The following is a 16,476-nucleotide window of genomic DNA, read 5'->3' on the forward strand; positions in this document are numbered from 1 at the left end:
CGCCTCACACTGTGCGGCTGGACCGTGATCCTCAAAGAGCGAGATGCACCCCCCTACCCGCCTGCCCACCCGCCTGCCCGCCCGCCGGCCCGCCTGCCCACCCGCTCGTCCGACCTCCACCACTGGAACGGTGCCAGCTGAGCCAGAGAGGGATCACCGGGGTTCAAAGGCGCCACTAAAAATGGTGGATCCCTTTGTTTCCTCGAAGCATATATATATATATATATATATATATATATATATATATATATATATATATATATATATATATCTTTTTAAAAATACATCAGAGCCACACTTTACTGTTACTCAACGGTTTATTTAGCCAAAATTGAACACATAACAAAATGAAAATGCAGCTGCAGTGTATTTGTATTCACTGTCTGAGACGCTGCATCGCTGTGTATACACATAAAAAACATTGATTCAGCGCGTTGGTGGATGGATCATTGATTTTATTGTTTGCACTCATCTTGACATTCTGTCAAGCACAGCGAGGAAACATGGCGGGTGGTGCCACCGTATCCATGGATACGGGCTGGAGACGGCTGAGAGGTTGGATGGGGCTGGGGGAGGCTGGTGCAGAGGAGAGAGGAGTTGGCAGGGGTCCTTGGCAGTGTGCGGCTCCTAATAGAGGTTCTTCTGCACGTAGGCGGCGATGTACTTGACGGCCAGCATGGTCTCCTCACATGTGGGCTTGATCTGAGACTCGGGCAGCAGGAAGCCGTAACGACCAGTGTCGCGCAGCTCAAAGGTGTAGGAATACTTCACTCCCAGGTCGTAGGCCCAGTCGTCGGAGCCTCCGGCAGCAGGGTCTGAGGGTTTCATACAAATACTGCGTTACAAACACCTTTGTTGGTATCACTAACACGTCAGAATACACAATATTAGAGGTGGAAATAGATACAATACAACTCCCCGAGGAGGAGGACACTGTGTACTCACAGATGGTGGTAGCTCCGGGTCCGCTGGTGTATCTGGTGCCGTACAGACTACGCAGAGCAGCAGATGCTCCCTCAGCGACCTTCATCTACAGTGCAGACAGGAAACAAGAATCAAAGGGCATTTTAGTCGAGTTTTTCACTGTTTGAAATAACACATTTAAAGGGCCAGCGTGTAACATTTAGGACGCTTTGTTGGCAGGAGTTGAATATAAGTGATTTGGTTTTTTGAAGCGTAGGAAAATATTTTTTTATATATATACTTCCACAGCAATATACCCATGGTGAATTAATAATAATACACAACTCCTTATATGGACATCCTGGGGGTGTGTGTTTGTGGGTCACATATTCAGGCTTTAAAAAATATTATTTGTCGTTGAGTCAGTTTGCCTCAAAATCAATTGGTTTCATTCATGAGGGGTAGTATTTGGCAGATTATACCTCACCCTGTCATTTTTACTTTGTGACACACCCTTAAAACGGCCAGTACAACTCATCAAATGAACATTGACACTTGCCAAAAAGTGAGTGCAGCTCCTACCTTTGATTACAGCACCTACCGTGTAATGTAAAGTTTTAATTTTGCCTCAAAATCACTTGGTTTCATTCATGAGGGTAGTATTTGGCAGATTATACCTCACATTGTCCTTTTTTATTCGTTGAAATACACTTAAAGGGCCAGTACAACTATTGAAATGCTCATTTGCACTTGCCAAAAAGTGAGTGCAGCTCCTACCTTGTAACCAAAATATGTGTATGCCCTAAAATCACTTGATTTCAATCACAAGGTTAATTTATTGCAGATTATACCTGACCCAGTCGTTTGTACACGTTGGAATACACTTAAAGGGCCAGTACAACTCATAAAATGTTCATTAACACTTGCCAAAAAGTGAGTGCAGCTCCTAGCTTTGATTACAGCTCCTACCTTGTGACGTTAAGTTTTCATTTTGCCTCAAAATCACTTTCATGAGAGTAGTATTTGGCAGATTATACCTCACCCTGTCATTTTTACTTTGTGACATACACTTAAAGGGCCAGTACAACTCATAAAATGTACTTGCCAAAAAGTGATTTCAGCTCCTACCTTGTGACTTCAAGGTTGTTATTTTGCCTCAAAATCACTTGGTTTCAATCATGAGGCTAATGTTTGGCAGATTATACCTCACCGTCAATTCATTTAGCGAGATCTGACGTTACAGTCCATAAGCTGCTGGTTTGTGATTGTATATTATACCATAACCAAATTGCAGTTGTCCTACTTCTAAACAAAACATTTTTTGCTGATATAACAGCAAAATCTATCAGAGAGAAGAGATCCCATTGGAAATGAAAGCCTCATGCCGGATGTGATATTTGTGGACGGCCAGATGAGTTACGACTTCTCCCCAGAGCTCTTTTGTTCTGTGAAGTGTCAGGAGACGGGCGTAAATTACAAGTGAGTAATAGGAATTAGAGAGAGAGAGAGAGAGAGAGAGAGAGATGTGATCTGCTCCAGTTAGTGTGATAGCTGGAGTCGGGGTGTAAGTGTTAACTACACAGCCCCACGGACACCCTGGTGAGAGGTAAAAGAGCCATGAGGAGGAGGTGTAAGAGCAGGGAGTAAATGATTTCTGCAGTAGCTAAGTGAGACAAGCGTCACTTTGGAGTCTCTATTATATCCACATCATATATTGAATATATAATGATATTTAAAAAGAAACCCATTGTTCTGAAGGTTGGCTCCTCCTCTCACATCCATTTTGATTTCAGTGTAGTAATAGATAACAGTGAAGCTGCTTTGGACCTTTGACGTACGTATGTATCTGACAAATACAACACATGGAGCCAGATTCATCCTAAATCATACCAGCAAGGCCATTGTAGTTGCACATGGGCATGGGCTGGTAATTGCTTTCAAATATATACTGTGGTAAAAAAAAGAGTCTTAAAACCACTGTGGATTTGGGGATTAGGCAAATCGGACGCTCTATATTGACTGTAGTTTGTCTCTATGTGGCCCTGTGATGGACTGGCGACCTGGCTTGGGTGGGATTGTGCGTCGGCACCTCCCGTGACCCTCATGTGGAGGATAAAGTGGTTGGATTAATGGATTGATGGAAATGTTTGTGCCTTTATAGATCCACGATACTAACCATCTGTACATTGTCGCGCATGTTTCTATATATATATATATATCTATAGTGCATATTGGCCATGTATATTGGAATTTAATTACTGCATTTAACCCACACGTTAACCCGGTGCCTTGCTCAAGGGCACTTCAGCCTGGTCGTGTATCGAACCGGCTACCATTCGGTCTCAAGCTTGAAGCACTAACCACTACTGTGGCCTAGTGGGCGTAATGTAAGGCCCACGTTACATTACGCATTTCCCAACTGGCGACAGCGGGAACCCCGTGTAGAGAGAATTCCCCTCTATCGTATTCCCGCTGTCTTCTAATTTTCTCCCGACAACTGCGAAGTGGTCGCCCCCGACAACTCAGCGGGAGTCTCCGACAACTCCAAAGTGCGTATAAAGAGAAGGCGTCGGGCTCGCGACAGCGGGAGATCAGGGTTTAGGACGATTAGCACATAGCGCGCGCTATTAAGCATATACCACGGGACTTTTGTACCAAAAAAAAAATGGCGGGGATGAAGGAGGGCGATGGGCGCTGTACGTGGAGCACCTCTCCGAAAACCAAGTGTCCGATCAGTATCTGGTCGGAGGACGAGATCCAGAAGAGACTGGAGTCGTCCAGGAACAAGATGGCCTAGGTAAAAATGCAACAGCGGATGCGGGAGGCCGGCTACGATCGTACAGTCGATGTGTCTAAAGGCGTCGCAATATCGTGAAATTTCCCGCTGTTGCGTAATGTAAAGTGGGCCTTAATGGCAAATTTATCCGCTTAATATCATTGAAATTGCACTTATTTTTCTCACGAAATTTGAGGTTGTTCATAATTTGTTTTCATTCATTGTAAAACAAAGTGGGGGGGAAAATGCGGACTTGTTGTTGTTCATAGGTTATTATGCTATTATATTACTGGCCTGGTCCACTTGACCCATTTGACACTCCTGGTCTAAGCTATGAGTTGTTTTCAATGACTCAGTAATCGAGCTCGGTGGAAAACACTCAGTCAGTTGTGTTTGTGTGACGATTGAGCTGCGATCACAATACCCTGATACGCTTGTATCATACTCGTGCCCATGTTGCACCCTTTCACCGAAGCATGCGACACCGTCGTGATGAATAGTTGCGTGACTGCTGTGAGTGAGAGAGACTAACCAGTTCACTGTGGTCGGCAGCCAGCTTATAGCTGTAGGAGTAAGGGAAGAGCAGCAGCTGGGAGTAGGAGTGGATGGTGATGTAGGCCTTGATGCTGGCCTTGTTCTTGCGGATGAAGTTGGCGACGTTCTTGACCTCGATCTCAGACTCGGGAGTGTAGCCGCAGAAGGTGTCGCTGCAGGGGTTGCTGGAGGCTCCCAGGGCTGGAATTAAAACTGGAGGTTAGATCTAATAACAACAAAGCATGCACTAAAAAAAACTCTGAGAGTCTTATTACAAATTCCACTGACTTTCATTCTCTAAAACATCTGAATAAAAGTTAGATTCCGGATTTAGCTGCAGGAAACTGGACTTATTTAGTTATTTTGAAGAGATTTCACCTCGCATGCAAGAGGCGTATTCAGTTCAGACCTGGCAGAATTTGCCTCGAGCCAAACTTCTGACGTAAGATTACGTGACAAACGAACCTTTAGTTTCCCGGTTTGAAGCTTTTTTTAATGATTAAAACAATATTTCTGATTGTTTTATCTTCTTAAATGTGAATATGTTCTTGGTTTCTTTGCTCCACATAACAAAGAAATCAAAGGTTTGTGGCCAAAAACGAGACATTCGAGAACATCGTCATTTCCAGGTTTGACAAACACTAAACCACGTTTTTTTAACAGTTTCTGGACCAAACGATTAATCGAGAAAATGATCGGCAGATTAATCGATTAGTTGCATCTCTACGTCACTTACTGCACCAGCCGGCGTCGAAGTTCCTGTTGGGATCGGCTCCAGTGCAGCTGGATCCAGACTTCCTGGAACGCGTCTTTCTCCACATCCTGTTCTAAAATCCCCAAACCCCCAAGAGAATAATAAACATGTCAGGGTTTGCATTTAAAAATAACATATATTCTTTATGATAACAATCGAGGCTAATTTTAAGGCGGCGTACGCTCTTGTGGGTGTAGTCGTAGCCGTCGATGTTGAAGACGGGCAGGACGTAGACGTCCATCTGGTCGAGCAGGCTGGTCATCTGCTGGTCCTTGCCATAGGTGGACAGAGCCTGAGCGAGAAAAAAGGCCAGCGTTGTCATCGGTGGGTGAACCTCTGAGGATGCGTTTTCGCCGTGTTTGTGTCCACGTGTGACCTCCTTACCTCCTTAACAAACCACTGGCAGAAAGCAGTGGAGATCCACTCTCTGGCGTGGATACCACAGTCCATGAAGATGACGGGTTTGGAGGAGGAGGACTTCTTACCGAGCTGTGGTTGTAAAAGTCAGTCAAATGTCAAATGTCTTCTTTTTTTTACAATGACATACAAACATATACGCGGGTTTTAAAGTCCTGGAATATACCTTGAGAAGATTCATGGGGCGGCCCTCGTAGGTGTTTCCAATCACCTGCTTACTAATGAGGTCAGAATTGGAGGTGGCCATATTGTTGATCCAGTTCTGGATCTGGAATCAAAACCAAAAACATATAAGATATAATAGATATAACAAAGCAGCAACTTCTTAAGACTCAACCCAAGACCTCATACTTTGTCCCAGCTGTTGTATTTGGTGTAGCTGTGAGCTCTGGGAGAAGGTCCAGTGTCCTCCTGGGCTTCGACAGCAGCCTGAAGATCCTCAATAAGAATCCTAGAGAGGTTTTAATTAAAATAGTGTAAATGTGAGATGTTTTGTTTCGGTTTATATTTTAGATGTGGGCTGTAGTTTTTCCTGTGACGTACTCGTGCTCCATTTCACTCTGCTGCAGGAGGGTGTTCACCAGATCCATGTAGATGGCAGGGACACGGATGTCCACGTCAATGTCGATTGTCACCATCTCAGGGGTCTCGGGCCTCCAGAAGTCGACCTGCAGATGGCGCCAAAGTCAAACAATTAAACAACTTGGAAGCTTGATTCAGAGCCAAGCTATCCAGCCACTGAGATAATATGAGACTTTTAAAAAAAAGAAAGAATCATATAAATGATGATGGTCTGAGCATTTATTTGATTTTCACGTCTGAACAGGCAATTATCAGAGCGTGCAGTGGGCTCCAGGTTAGTTTCCGACACCATTAGCAAACCGGGGGAAACCCCCGCAGTGAGCGAGGACAGGTGGAGTGTGACGGTGTGAAAAAGCAGATACCTCGATTTTCTGAGCCAGATCCTTGATGAGGGTCACATGTTCGTCGAGTGAAGGCTTCAGACGGAAGACCTTCTGTCTGTAGTGAGGAAAACACAGATATAGTACAATAGTATGGCTGTAAGGCTGGATTATAAATGATTTACTATTTTATAATCAGTTTGAATGTTTTCTTTCCTGATTTTTCAGCTTTTTTAAGTGAGTTTTTTTTCTGGTTTCTTTGCTACATGTAACAAAGAAATCATTAAAATTGAATAATTCTGGTTTGTGGACTTTAAACTGGACAATTACTTGATTAACAGAAAATAATCAACATATGAAGCGGTTCTGAAAGCAATACATTAGTACACGTGACACAAAATATCCTTACAGTATCCTTTACAACACCATAAAGATGCTCTATAATACAATTGTATAATCATATTTTATATAAATCTGCAGATTGGTTGTCTCTTAACCAGAGGAGGAAAATGCATATATTGATTTTTTTACTATCAAGGCTTTGTTAAGTAAAAGTACATACAGTATTTGTGTTTCTAGCCTCTTATCATTATCATTTGTTAAAAATATTCCTAGAATTAAGTTAGAATTGGGTAAAACTGCTTCCTCCTACAGATACTGACTTGTTTAAACACATTCAGAGGCATTATACGGACCGTCATGAAAGAAACATGTCGTTTTACATATATCTATTTGATATTTATCTTTTTTACTAGTTTTATATCTGAAATTGTCTCGTCTCTGAGACTATTTGTACTCTCTATGCTGCTGTAGTTGACCAGGACTCCCTGGAAGAAGAGCTTTTGTGTCTCAGTGGGACTTCCCTGGCTAAATAAAGGATAAATTAACCTGCATTTCAGCTTTCAGATGAGCCACATTAACAATCTTGACCAGTTCTAAATGCGCTTTCTCCATTTTGCTTCGCAGTAGTTTGATAATAGGTACGAATACGGTCATATTTTAAACTGATTGGCCATAAACTGAAGTGAAATTCTCTAATTGTTTCCCTTCTTCCTGAACAAAAGATTTGAGAAAAGTTTACCCCTCGAAGCTGTCGGCCAGAGCCACAGCCACCAATCCAAAGAGCAGGAGAAGCTTCATGTTGGCAGTGAAGCTGGTGTGGCGGCCGGACCTCGCTTATAACCCCCTGACCTGCTGCACGTCAGCCAATCCCCGTCTGTGGTTGAGCAGACGTGTCGTGCATCCTCCCCGCGTTGTGCAGCCTTCTATTTTTACACTCAACATCTATGAGTATGATACACGGTCAATTATTAACACATGCTGGGACATATATTTGGGACATTTTGAGCTGTCGCCGAACGTTAAATGGGGTTATCTGGTAAATAATAAAAGAAATCCAAGAGTTTAGTTAATTTTTCCCTTACGCTTTATTCATAGTTTTTATATATTCACAGACTGTACACTTAAATTGTAGAAAAAAAAAAATTATCAACATGTTTAAATACAAACACAAACACAAGCCACCATAGATATTTGACAACGATCACCCAACATGGAACGTGTTTGTGTACCACCCTTATTTTATACAGTGTGTTACTCTGAGACATTGAAACAGCATCACAGTCACTTATATATAACACTTGTTATACACTTTCCCCACACAGAACACGGTATACGACGCCGTACGTATAGTTTCCGTCGTCAAATAGTGTTAACAACGGATATAAATGGACATCATGGTTTTTATGGTGCGCAATTGTTACTTTATGAAGTGGTGGCAAGAACATGCTCGCTCACGACTGTTAAAAGACATGCAAAGCACAAAAGATATCACTGCACTATCCTTAAGTTATAATCATGCAGCACATGCTGTATATCTTGTATTTATATGTTTGTTTAAATAATGGGGGAATAGCGGTCTGTAGTTAGCAGAGTCCTTTTCCATTATTTCTATGATTAATCCCTGTTATTTACACTACCGTTCAAAAATGTGGGGTCACTTTTCCAAAATGTCCTTATTTTTTAAGGAAAAGCACTTTTATTTTCAATGAATATAACATTAAATGAATCAGAAACACTCTATACATTGTTAATGTGGTAAACGACTATTCTAGCTGCAAACGTCTGCTTTTTAATGGAATATGTACATAGGTGTATAGAGGCCCATTTCCAGTGTTCTAATGGTACATTGTGTTTGCTAATCACGTTAGAAGGCTATTGGATGATTAGAAAACCTTTGTGCAACGATGTTAGCACAGCTGAAAACAGTTTAGCTGGTTCTTTATTTGGAATAAAAATCATTCTTTCTAATCTTGTCAATGTCTTGACTGTATTTTCGGTTCATTTTGCAACTCTTTTGATGAATAAAAGTGTGACTTTTAATGGAAAACACAACAAAAAATTGTATAGGTGAGCCCAAACTTTTGAACGGTAGTGTATCAGGTACTTGACTCACAACTGGACATGGACACAACTGTACAGACATTCTCTATGGTTCAGTGCTTTGGTAATACAGTTGGGGAATTTTCTTTATTCTTTAAAAAGCATGGAATGTCTCCATCCCTGGACTCTTCAACCACAGAGCACGGGAACAGAGCTAGATGGAGAGGAGAACTTGTACTGTCTTTGTCTCTTCTTGGTCATTTAATGTCAGAAGAAGCTTTGCTTTTGGACGTAAGGCTCAGCGCCTCGGACGCGCGGAAGGACAGGACGCTCATCTTGGAGCTGATGCTCGGGTGAGGCCCCGGGTGGCCGCTCGGCGAGCATCGCAGCAGCCGCAGCAAGTTCTTGCGGAAGTTGTGGCCCACGAAGCCGTACACGATGGGGTTGACGCAGCTGTTGAAGTAGGCGATGCAGATGGTGAAGGGCATGGCCGTGTCGATGATCTCCTCGATGGTGCAGTTCTTCACCTTCAACACCTGCGTGAGCACCTCCATGAAGTGGAACACCTGGTGGGGCACCCAGCACAGGAAGAAGGCTAGCACGGCCGCGGCGAGCATGCGCAGCACCTCGTCGTCGCGGCAGCGCGTGCTTTTCTGGATGTGCCTCGCGCCCACCAGGGCTCGGCCAATGAGGCAGTAGCACGTGATGATGATGATGAAGGGCACGAGGAAGCCCAGCAGGCTCTTCATGAGGCTGATGGCCACCAGGAGCTCCTTCAACATCTTGGTGTTGATGTTGTTTGAGTGCAGGATGCCGCACACGGTGGTGTTGGGCTTGTTGATGTTGTGCACGTCTCGGGTCAGCGCCGTGGGCACGCTGAGGACGAAGGCGAAAAGCCAGATCACGACGCAGGTGATGCGCGCGTACGCCACCGTGCGGAACCTGCGCGACCGCACCGGGTGCACGATGGCGAGGTATCGGTCGATGCTGAGCGCCGTGAGGAAGAAGATGCTGGTGTAGAGGTTGAAGATGACCAGGCCCGCGCTGGCCTTGCACAAGAACCCACCAAAGGGCCAGTAGTAGCCCGTGGCGGCGAAGGTCGCCCACATGGGCAGCGTGATGAGGAAGGTGAGGTCGGAAATGGCCAGGTTGAGGACAAAGATGTTGGCCACCGTCTTGAGCTTCATGTAGCAGTAAATGACGGCCACGACCATGCTGTTGCCGACGATGCCGATGACAAAGTTGCAGCCGTAGACGATGGGTATGAGGGTGAAGATGAATTCATGGCTTCCAGATATGCCACAGTCCAAATCTATGCCGCCCGTCGCTCCTGATGTTATATTCTGCATTGTTGTTTTTTTTTTTTTCGTGGCAGATCCTGGGACTTTGTTCGAAACAGAGGGCCCTGTCAGCGGGGTGCATCCGCGGTGACTGATACAGGCCTTTAGGCGAGGACCTCAGCGAGTCCTATAAAAGAAAGCACACAAACACACAAAAAAAAATGTCACAGGCAGACTCTGAGAGGAGCAGTCGTTACCGCTGGCACGGCCCATAAACGCTAATCCACACGAGCGCCAATGAAAGTGCTCACCCTACACCAGCTCATTAAAGACCTGCACATTAAAGCCATCTTGACGCTTTATGTTATTTCTGTAAAATAAGACGCCATGAAAAACAGATGTCGCATGTTATTCAATATTCCCCCCCCAAAAAAAGTGCTTTGAAGCATCATTATTCAGGCGGCCATTTTCTTTAAATTGCCTCGCTGCTAATGAACGGCAACAGTCGTCCATGTGCGTGGACCGTCAGCAAAAAAGCAGAGCATTTACGCCTCGTGTTAATGAAGACTGCATGGCAAAAGGAAAACAGAGCCATTAAAACACTGAGGTAGTGAGGGAGCAGGGTTGAGGCTCCAGTCACTGTAAAAAAAAGAAAAAAAAAGACATGTCACGTTTCAAACCCTCGGTGTGCACAAATACATTGTACCCAGCATGAGAACTTCTAATCAGTACACACCTAAACAAACAGGACAGCAGGGATTCGGCGCTGTGGAAACTTTTTTTCTCTGTGAGAAAATAAAACCTGCATGCTGCGGAAAATTTGCCCCGGGGCGAGTTTTACTCCTTTTTTTTTTTTCTTTTTTTTTTTTGTATATGAGCTAAATGTGAAATGGTGGGGAAAAAAAAGAAAGAAAGGAATTCTCCCTTTTGTTTGGAGGTTTTATGTCCAATAGATCAAGCTTAGTGTGCATCATTAGCGGGGCTGATGTAATGATATTAGCATAAGCCTCATGTATGATAACAGTGTGGCTACAAAGAGAGTTCCTCCCTTTAGGGGTCGCCACAGCGGATCAAAACGATGGTTTTGTGACTAATTATGTGAGAATTAAAAGGTTTTGTTTGCGGTTACACAGAAGCCAGACGACGACTGCGAGGGTCAGCAATCGAGCTCTGATTTAAGAGCGATTTTAGAAATGGAAAAATAGCAAAAACGTAATGAATTATCTGTTTTATTTAGTAGTAAATTATAGAAAATCCTGATTAAAACTTGGCCTAACTAAGCTGGTTTGTTGCCACAAGATGGCATCATAGAGTCAATGTTCAACACCATGACGCAACAGTCAGGACACTATTTATTGAAAAAATATTGTAGTAAACCATCCTTGTCTATTTCCGCTGCCCTCCAGTAGATATTAAGATAGTCTGAGCCCTCGCAGGAGAACTATTTTATCTCCTCGATGCCAACATCTGATTTGGTTTCAGTGGGCTGAATGGAAAAAATAACTCTCACTGCATTAAAGCAACAACTCTATCCGTTGCAGATGTGTGTGCAACCCTATCATGACATATCTCTGTGCAGAGTTTCCTCTTGCACAGATCAGATCCAGTCACTACTTAGGTAGGGAGCTGCAGATTTTTTAAAACTATGTTCTCAATCTCAAAGGCTTTTAAAGCGGGTTTAAGATAATCTATGGCAGAAAATTGACAGTAAAGCTTGGCTTTTAAACCGCCTGTAGTTTTCCATGAGGGAGACAAAGTGAACATAAACAAAGCTGAAAGTTATTGGTGCCTATATGTGTAAGTGAGGCCCCGTAATAAAACGTCCACTGTCCACTGAGCGGCTCCACACTCTTGTTGTGAGATGACACATAACCGAGTCACGGCCATAAAGCCCGAGCAACCACAAATACAGGAAGGTGATTTCACAAGGTCCGAGGAAAAACAAGCTGCATCCTCAAGACAATGGACGCCGAGGTCCTCGGGAGTCTGATTAGTACAAACACAATAGTACGGTCGACTTGTGTTCCTCTGCGTCGGCGTCGTCGGTGGCTGATTGACAAGGCCGCGGCTGCATACCGTCTCTAATGCGACGCGGGGTTATTTTTAAAACCTCTGGGATGAGAGGAAAGTTAAAGTCACGAGCGTGGGCGCTATAGTTCCACCTCAACAGAGCTATCTACAGCCTGAGCACCTGACCGAGCTGACACGAGCACCACCATCTGGCTGCACCGAGAGACAGAGAGTGAGAGAGTCACTAAAATGTCTGCTTGATGGAGTTAATGATTTATATCAGGCCCATTATAAAGTGAGGTTCACCTGACTGGGAACACGCCGCCTGATGATCATTTACCCATTTAGGCCTTTGGGTCAACAGAGAGCGTTCGGCGGCAGCTGCCTGGTGCTTCCCATTGTCGTAAAGTCGAGCTTTAGTTTCCTGTACTTTCTCACAGGTCACAGGGAAACACGTTTGAGATCTGATGTTTGTCTAACGGTGTGAAGATGCTCCTTCACGCGTGGCCTCCCACAATCTCGCTTACTCAACTTTCTGCTGAGGAGGTTTTGAAGTAGTTGACCAGTGGACTCTAGTGGGTTTTTGTGCGTCGTCTTGTGAAAAAAAATGCACCAAATAAACACTTTTAAAACAGATGTGTTTTTACACAATGGAGTGCATTGTGACAGATTTGATGGAAAACAGTGGTTTCAGACCTCATGGTCTGCATTCTCGCGTTTACCAAAAAACATGCTCTTTCAAGTGTCTTGCACAATTAAACGGCACAAACATCTGCATGTGAACTCTCTCTCTCTCCCTGTCCCTCGACCCCCTCATTTCCTGTGATTTATTTTAGAAAACGTGGCCTCGTGCACTTGGATTTACAAGAGCAACAATCAGAGTCACAGAAGCATCATTTGATTGAAAGTTGATTAAGCTGTTGCTTAAACAGTAACAACAGAGCTAATGATTAAAAATATATCATCTCTTTTTCGCCCCCCCCAGTTATTCTTCAACCATTGTTCCCTGCCATTTTCTGAGAAGACTGTTTACCGGGAAGAGGACCCACGTATTTAAAGGGTAGACCTGGTATGTCGGAGTAAACTTTGGCACAGACTCCATCTCTCTCTCTCTCTCTCTCTCTGTCTCTGTCTCTTTATAGTGTCCTTTCATTTGGGTCCAGTACAGTAGTCTGTCTTAAAAGCTCTGCACTAAACACACACAGGACTTTCACATGGACAAGTTGAACAAACAGGTGGCAGAGAGAGAGAGAGACATAAGTGAGTGAAAACATTCAACATTTGGCATCCATTCACAACACAAGCAAGTCAATAATTCTTCATAAAGTACAAAATATTGTTAGATACATAAAGTTTAATTCCAGAGAATGAGATAAGAGAGTGAGTCTTACCTGTGGCTGCTGATGCTTTTCAGAGCAGGATGGTCAGATAGAGACAGAGAGAGAGGGAGATAGAGACCACCACCGCAGTGTGCCACAGTGACCGCCTCTGATTTAACTTAACTGGTGGAGCGAGACGAGCAGGAATACACACTCACACACACACACACACACACCCCTACTCTATTTCTCTCCCTCTCTCTCTTTCTGACACACACACACACATAGACAATAATAATGAATGAATTACACGAGAGGGAGTCAGCCACGCATTGTCCTAGCCCAACGCTCACACACACACACACACACACATGCACAAACTCACTCAAGATCTTACACAATATCACATCTCCTCCTCCTCCTCCTCCTCCTCCTCCTCCTCCTCCCTGAGCTCCATCCCTCCTCTGCCTCTCTTAATGTCTGCTTTTAATCAAACACTCTGTCTCTTCCACGTGAAATTTATTGCCGCCTCTTGACAGATGCGATGCTGATTAAAGTGTGCGGGAAAAACCTTGCCCTCCTGCAGAATCTTCTGAGGGCGTTTAATTAACGCACCTGTACACGCAAAGTCTTCAACTTTTACTTTTCGTTTGTCTCGGCCACCTCTTCTTGTTCCTATCGTCTCTCATGCCTCGTCTTCTGCGGAGCATGAAAGGGAGAGAGCCAGGCTCTGATTGTGATTCGACATGTCGACACACTATATTAATAGCTGCCACAAGCTCACCCTTGGCTTGGAGCAGGGTGTATTAGGGGGGGCTACAAGGGGGGGGTAAAATGGCGGGGCGGAGCAAGTTGGGTTTACTGCTTTTCTTCCACTGAGAATATTTCCCATTTTCCAGGCTCTAATTCACTTGTCACTCATTTGTCAACCTTTTTTTTTTTTTTGTCAAATAGGTGGTGAATAATCCCAGGAGTGAGCGACTCTCCACAGTCTTTGTCCGGGCTATTTAAGTGTGACTGATGCACTTGTGAATGGTGAATGTGACTGGTAAAACGGCGCTTAAAAAGTATAATTCAGTACAATTTGATTGGTACAAAAGGGGCGGGAGGGGAGGTGAGTCTCAAACCTGCACACTTTAGGATTGTTTAAAACCAGCTGTTATAAGAAAGGACTTCTATCAATCAGACACAGTTTGGAGCTTAACTACACATGTGACAAAACAGAGGAACTATCCAAAAATAACAGTACAACTTTATCAATAAAGTGGCTTGGTTGTCCATCGTGGCCTGTGGGATGTTGTCCCATTCGTCCGCCTATCCAGAACATCCCAAAGGTGTTCGAAAGGCGAATTGTCTGGTGAATACGGCGTCGTTCAGCACTCGGCATGCCAATGGCACGCTACTTCGTGATTTGTGACATCTGTGGCGGCATATTGACAAGTGACAAAAGTCCACATATTGGTGTGCCCTTTTATTGACCGAACCATAAGGAGTGTCTGTGTACTGGTCGCGCATATTGACCACCACTCTGTCATGCTCCACGACTCTCGTGAGTTGAAATACTCACAATCTGAGATTGAGTGGCCAAGTGACTCTGGACTACTGGGTTTGAGCAAAACAAATGCATCAAGAATCCGAGCAAATGTCACGACATTCTATTTTTGTTCACCATTTCACGTTTTTGCGTTCATATTTGTGTTGAGTATATATATATGTCTCTCACTATTCTTTTCTCCAACCAGTGTTGAGAAGTGGGTCACATCCTCACCTCTATCGCCGCTGTCATGGAGATGGATAGTGATGGATGAGGCGGGCGAAGCTGTCATCCCCTAAATGCCCCTGAGTTTCTGTGTCCGCACTGTTGACGGTGAAGAAAGCCGTCACCTAGGATAAAGAGAAACGAGGAAAGAAAGGAAAAACAAACACTTTGGGTCTAAGTGGAGGTCCTGTTGGGTGACTTTTGCTCAGTCGGGTGTGACTAAGGTATTTGAGAATGATCACATTTAACAAGGCTGTCTATGGTTCAGAGCCTCCTGGAGGTCACATGGAGTCAAAAGGCAACAGGTACAAAGATGTATTTAAAAAATAAAAAAAAACACACACTGCTCTTCTGTCTTTGTCATTTTTCAGGACGGGGCAGGTTGTGAGGGAGAGTAACTCACTTAACACAGCAACAGAGCCATTTACACCTCCAGGGGATTATGATGCTGCTCCATTATGTCTTCAGTTACCGCAAAATGATAAGCATCATCCATTAGGCAAACGTTTTTTCTTATTGCATATCCTGTCGCAGCAGTGGAAACGTGTATGGCATCAGATCGCCTGCGCGGTCTTGGCTTTCGCTCGCTACCACGAGACTTATCAACAATGTGTATCTGACCCGCGAGACCTTTCAGGAAGCGAGCGGAGAGAGTTTTCTATCGAAGCTTCAAATCTCCGTCGTCCACTGGACAAATAGCTCTCAGCGCGGACAGGATGTTGTTGCGACATCGTGCAACCACAACATTGATTCACACTCCTCGACTCCTACAAGCAGAAACACATGTTGGCGATTTTAAAAATAAAGATCTGAGGGGAGAACATTCGGTGGTACGGAAAACGTCCTGCGGGACCGTATCTATTCAAAATGAATAGGTGGTGCTTATTTCATCTTATTTCAACTCCACGTCCTGACACTGAACCTCCATAATTCACTCTGGAGAACACACACTCACAGTTATTCCAAGAGTACGTCCAAATTTATGTTGAGTAACATTTTGCAATATGATGCAGAATCCAAGGAATGGGATCGTTTGTCAACTTTTGGGTAATACATCACCAGAAAAGAGGACGAGGAGGCCTAATCTCAAGTGCTCGTACCCTGGAGCTGTGATCACGGGCGATGTTCTGGCATAATCACATCACTCTAACAAGATTAGCTGTGTTAGCACTTAAGCCGTTTGTGAGGTAATTACTGGTAGCGCACAGCACCGAAGGAAAGGATGCACCTTTTGTACGGGAACAAACACCGGCTCTAAAATGCCAAACCGACGCGGTGGCAGCCAACACCTGCTGAAGAAAGACAATACGGAGGTGTGAGGTTTGGACACCAAAAGCTTCCACTGTGAGCTGCTGTGTCATAGTAACACCTCTATAAATATATTTGACATGTTTACAGGTTAGTTTCCCCCGTCGTAAACATGCATGTGTGAACCCACTG

General features: G+C 44.2%; 2 protein-coding genes across 2 annotated transcripts; both read right to left on the reverse strand.

The window, feature by feature from the left end:
* Positions 1–627: 627 nt before the first annotated feature.
* On the reverse strand, positions 628–7,426 carry cpb1 (carboxypeptidase B1 (tissue); the record flags this gene model as incomplete). Its single annotated transcript, XM_083901950.1, has 11 exons — positions 628–815; positions 946–1,030; positions 4,212–4,414; positions 4,950–5,040; positions 5,149–5,259; positions 5,352–5,456; positions 5,551–5,652; positions 5,736–5,835; positions 5,928–6,052; positions 6,329–6,404; positions 7,368–7,426. The coding sequence occupies 11 exons, from the start codon at positions 7,424–7,426 to the stop codon at positions 628–630; spliced, it is 1,245 nt and encodes a 414-aa protein (XP_083758076.1).
* Positions 7,427–7,733: 307 nt separating this feature from the next.
* Positions 7,734–13,456, reverse strand: agtr1b (angiotensin II receptor, type 1b). Its single transcript, XM_083901278.1, has 2 exons — positions 13,350–13,456; positions 7,734–10,135 (listed from the first exon to the last, which is right to left on the reverse strand). Exon 2 carries the CDS (start codon positions 10,015–10,017, stop codon positions 8,926–8,928), a length of 1,092 nt encoding a protein of 363 aa, XP_083757404.1. The 5' UTR covers positions 10,018–10,135; positions 13,350–13,456; the 3' UTR covers positions 7,734–8,925.
* Positions 13,457–16,476: the final 3,020 nt, after the last annotated feature.

This window comes from Microchirus variegatus (assembly GCF_963457635.1).
Source record: "Microchirus variegatus genome assembly, chromosome: 15".
NCBI lineage: Eukaryota > Metazoa > Chordata > Actinopteri > Pleuronectiformes > Soleidae > Microchirus > Microchirus variegatus.

Coding starts and splice junctions, on each gene's coding strand:
- agtr1b (XM_083901278.1), bottom strand. CDS start 10,017: ATGCAGAATATAACATCAGGAGCGACGGGCGGCATAGATTTGGACTGT.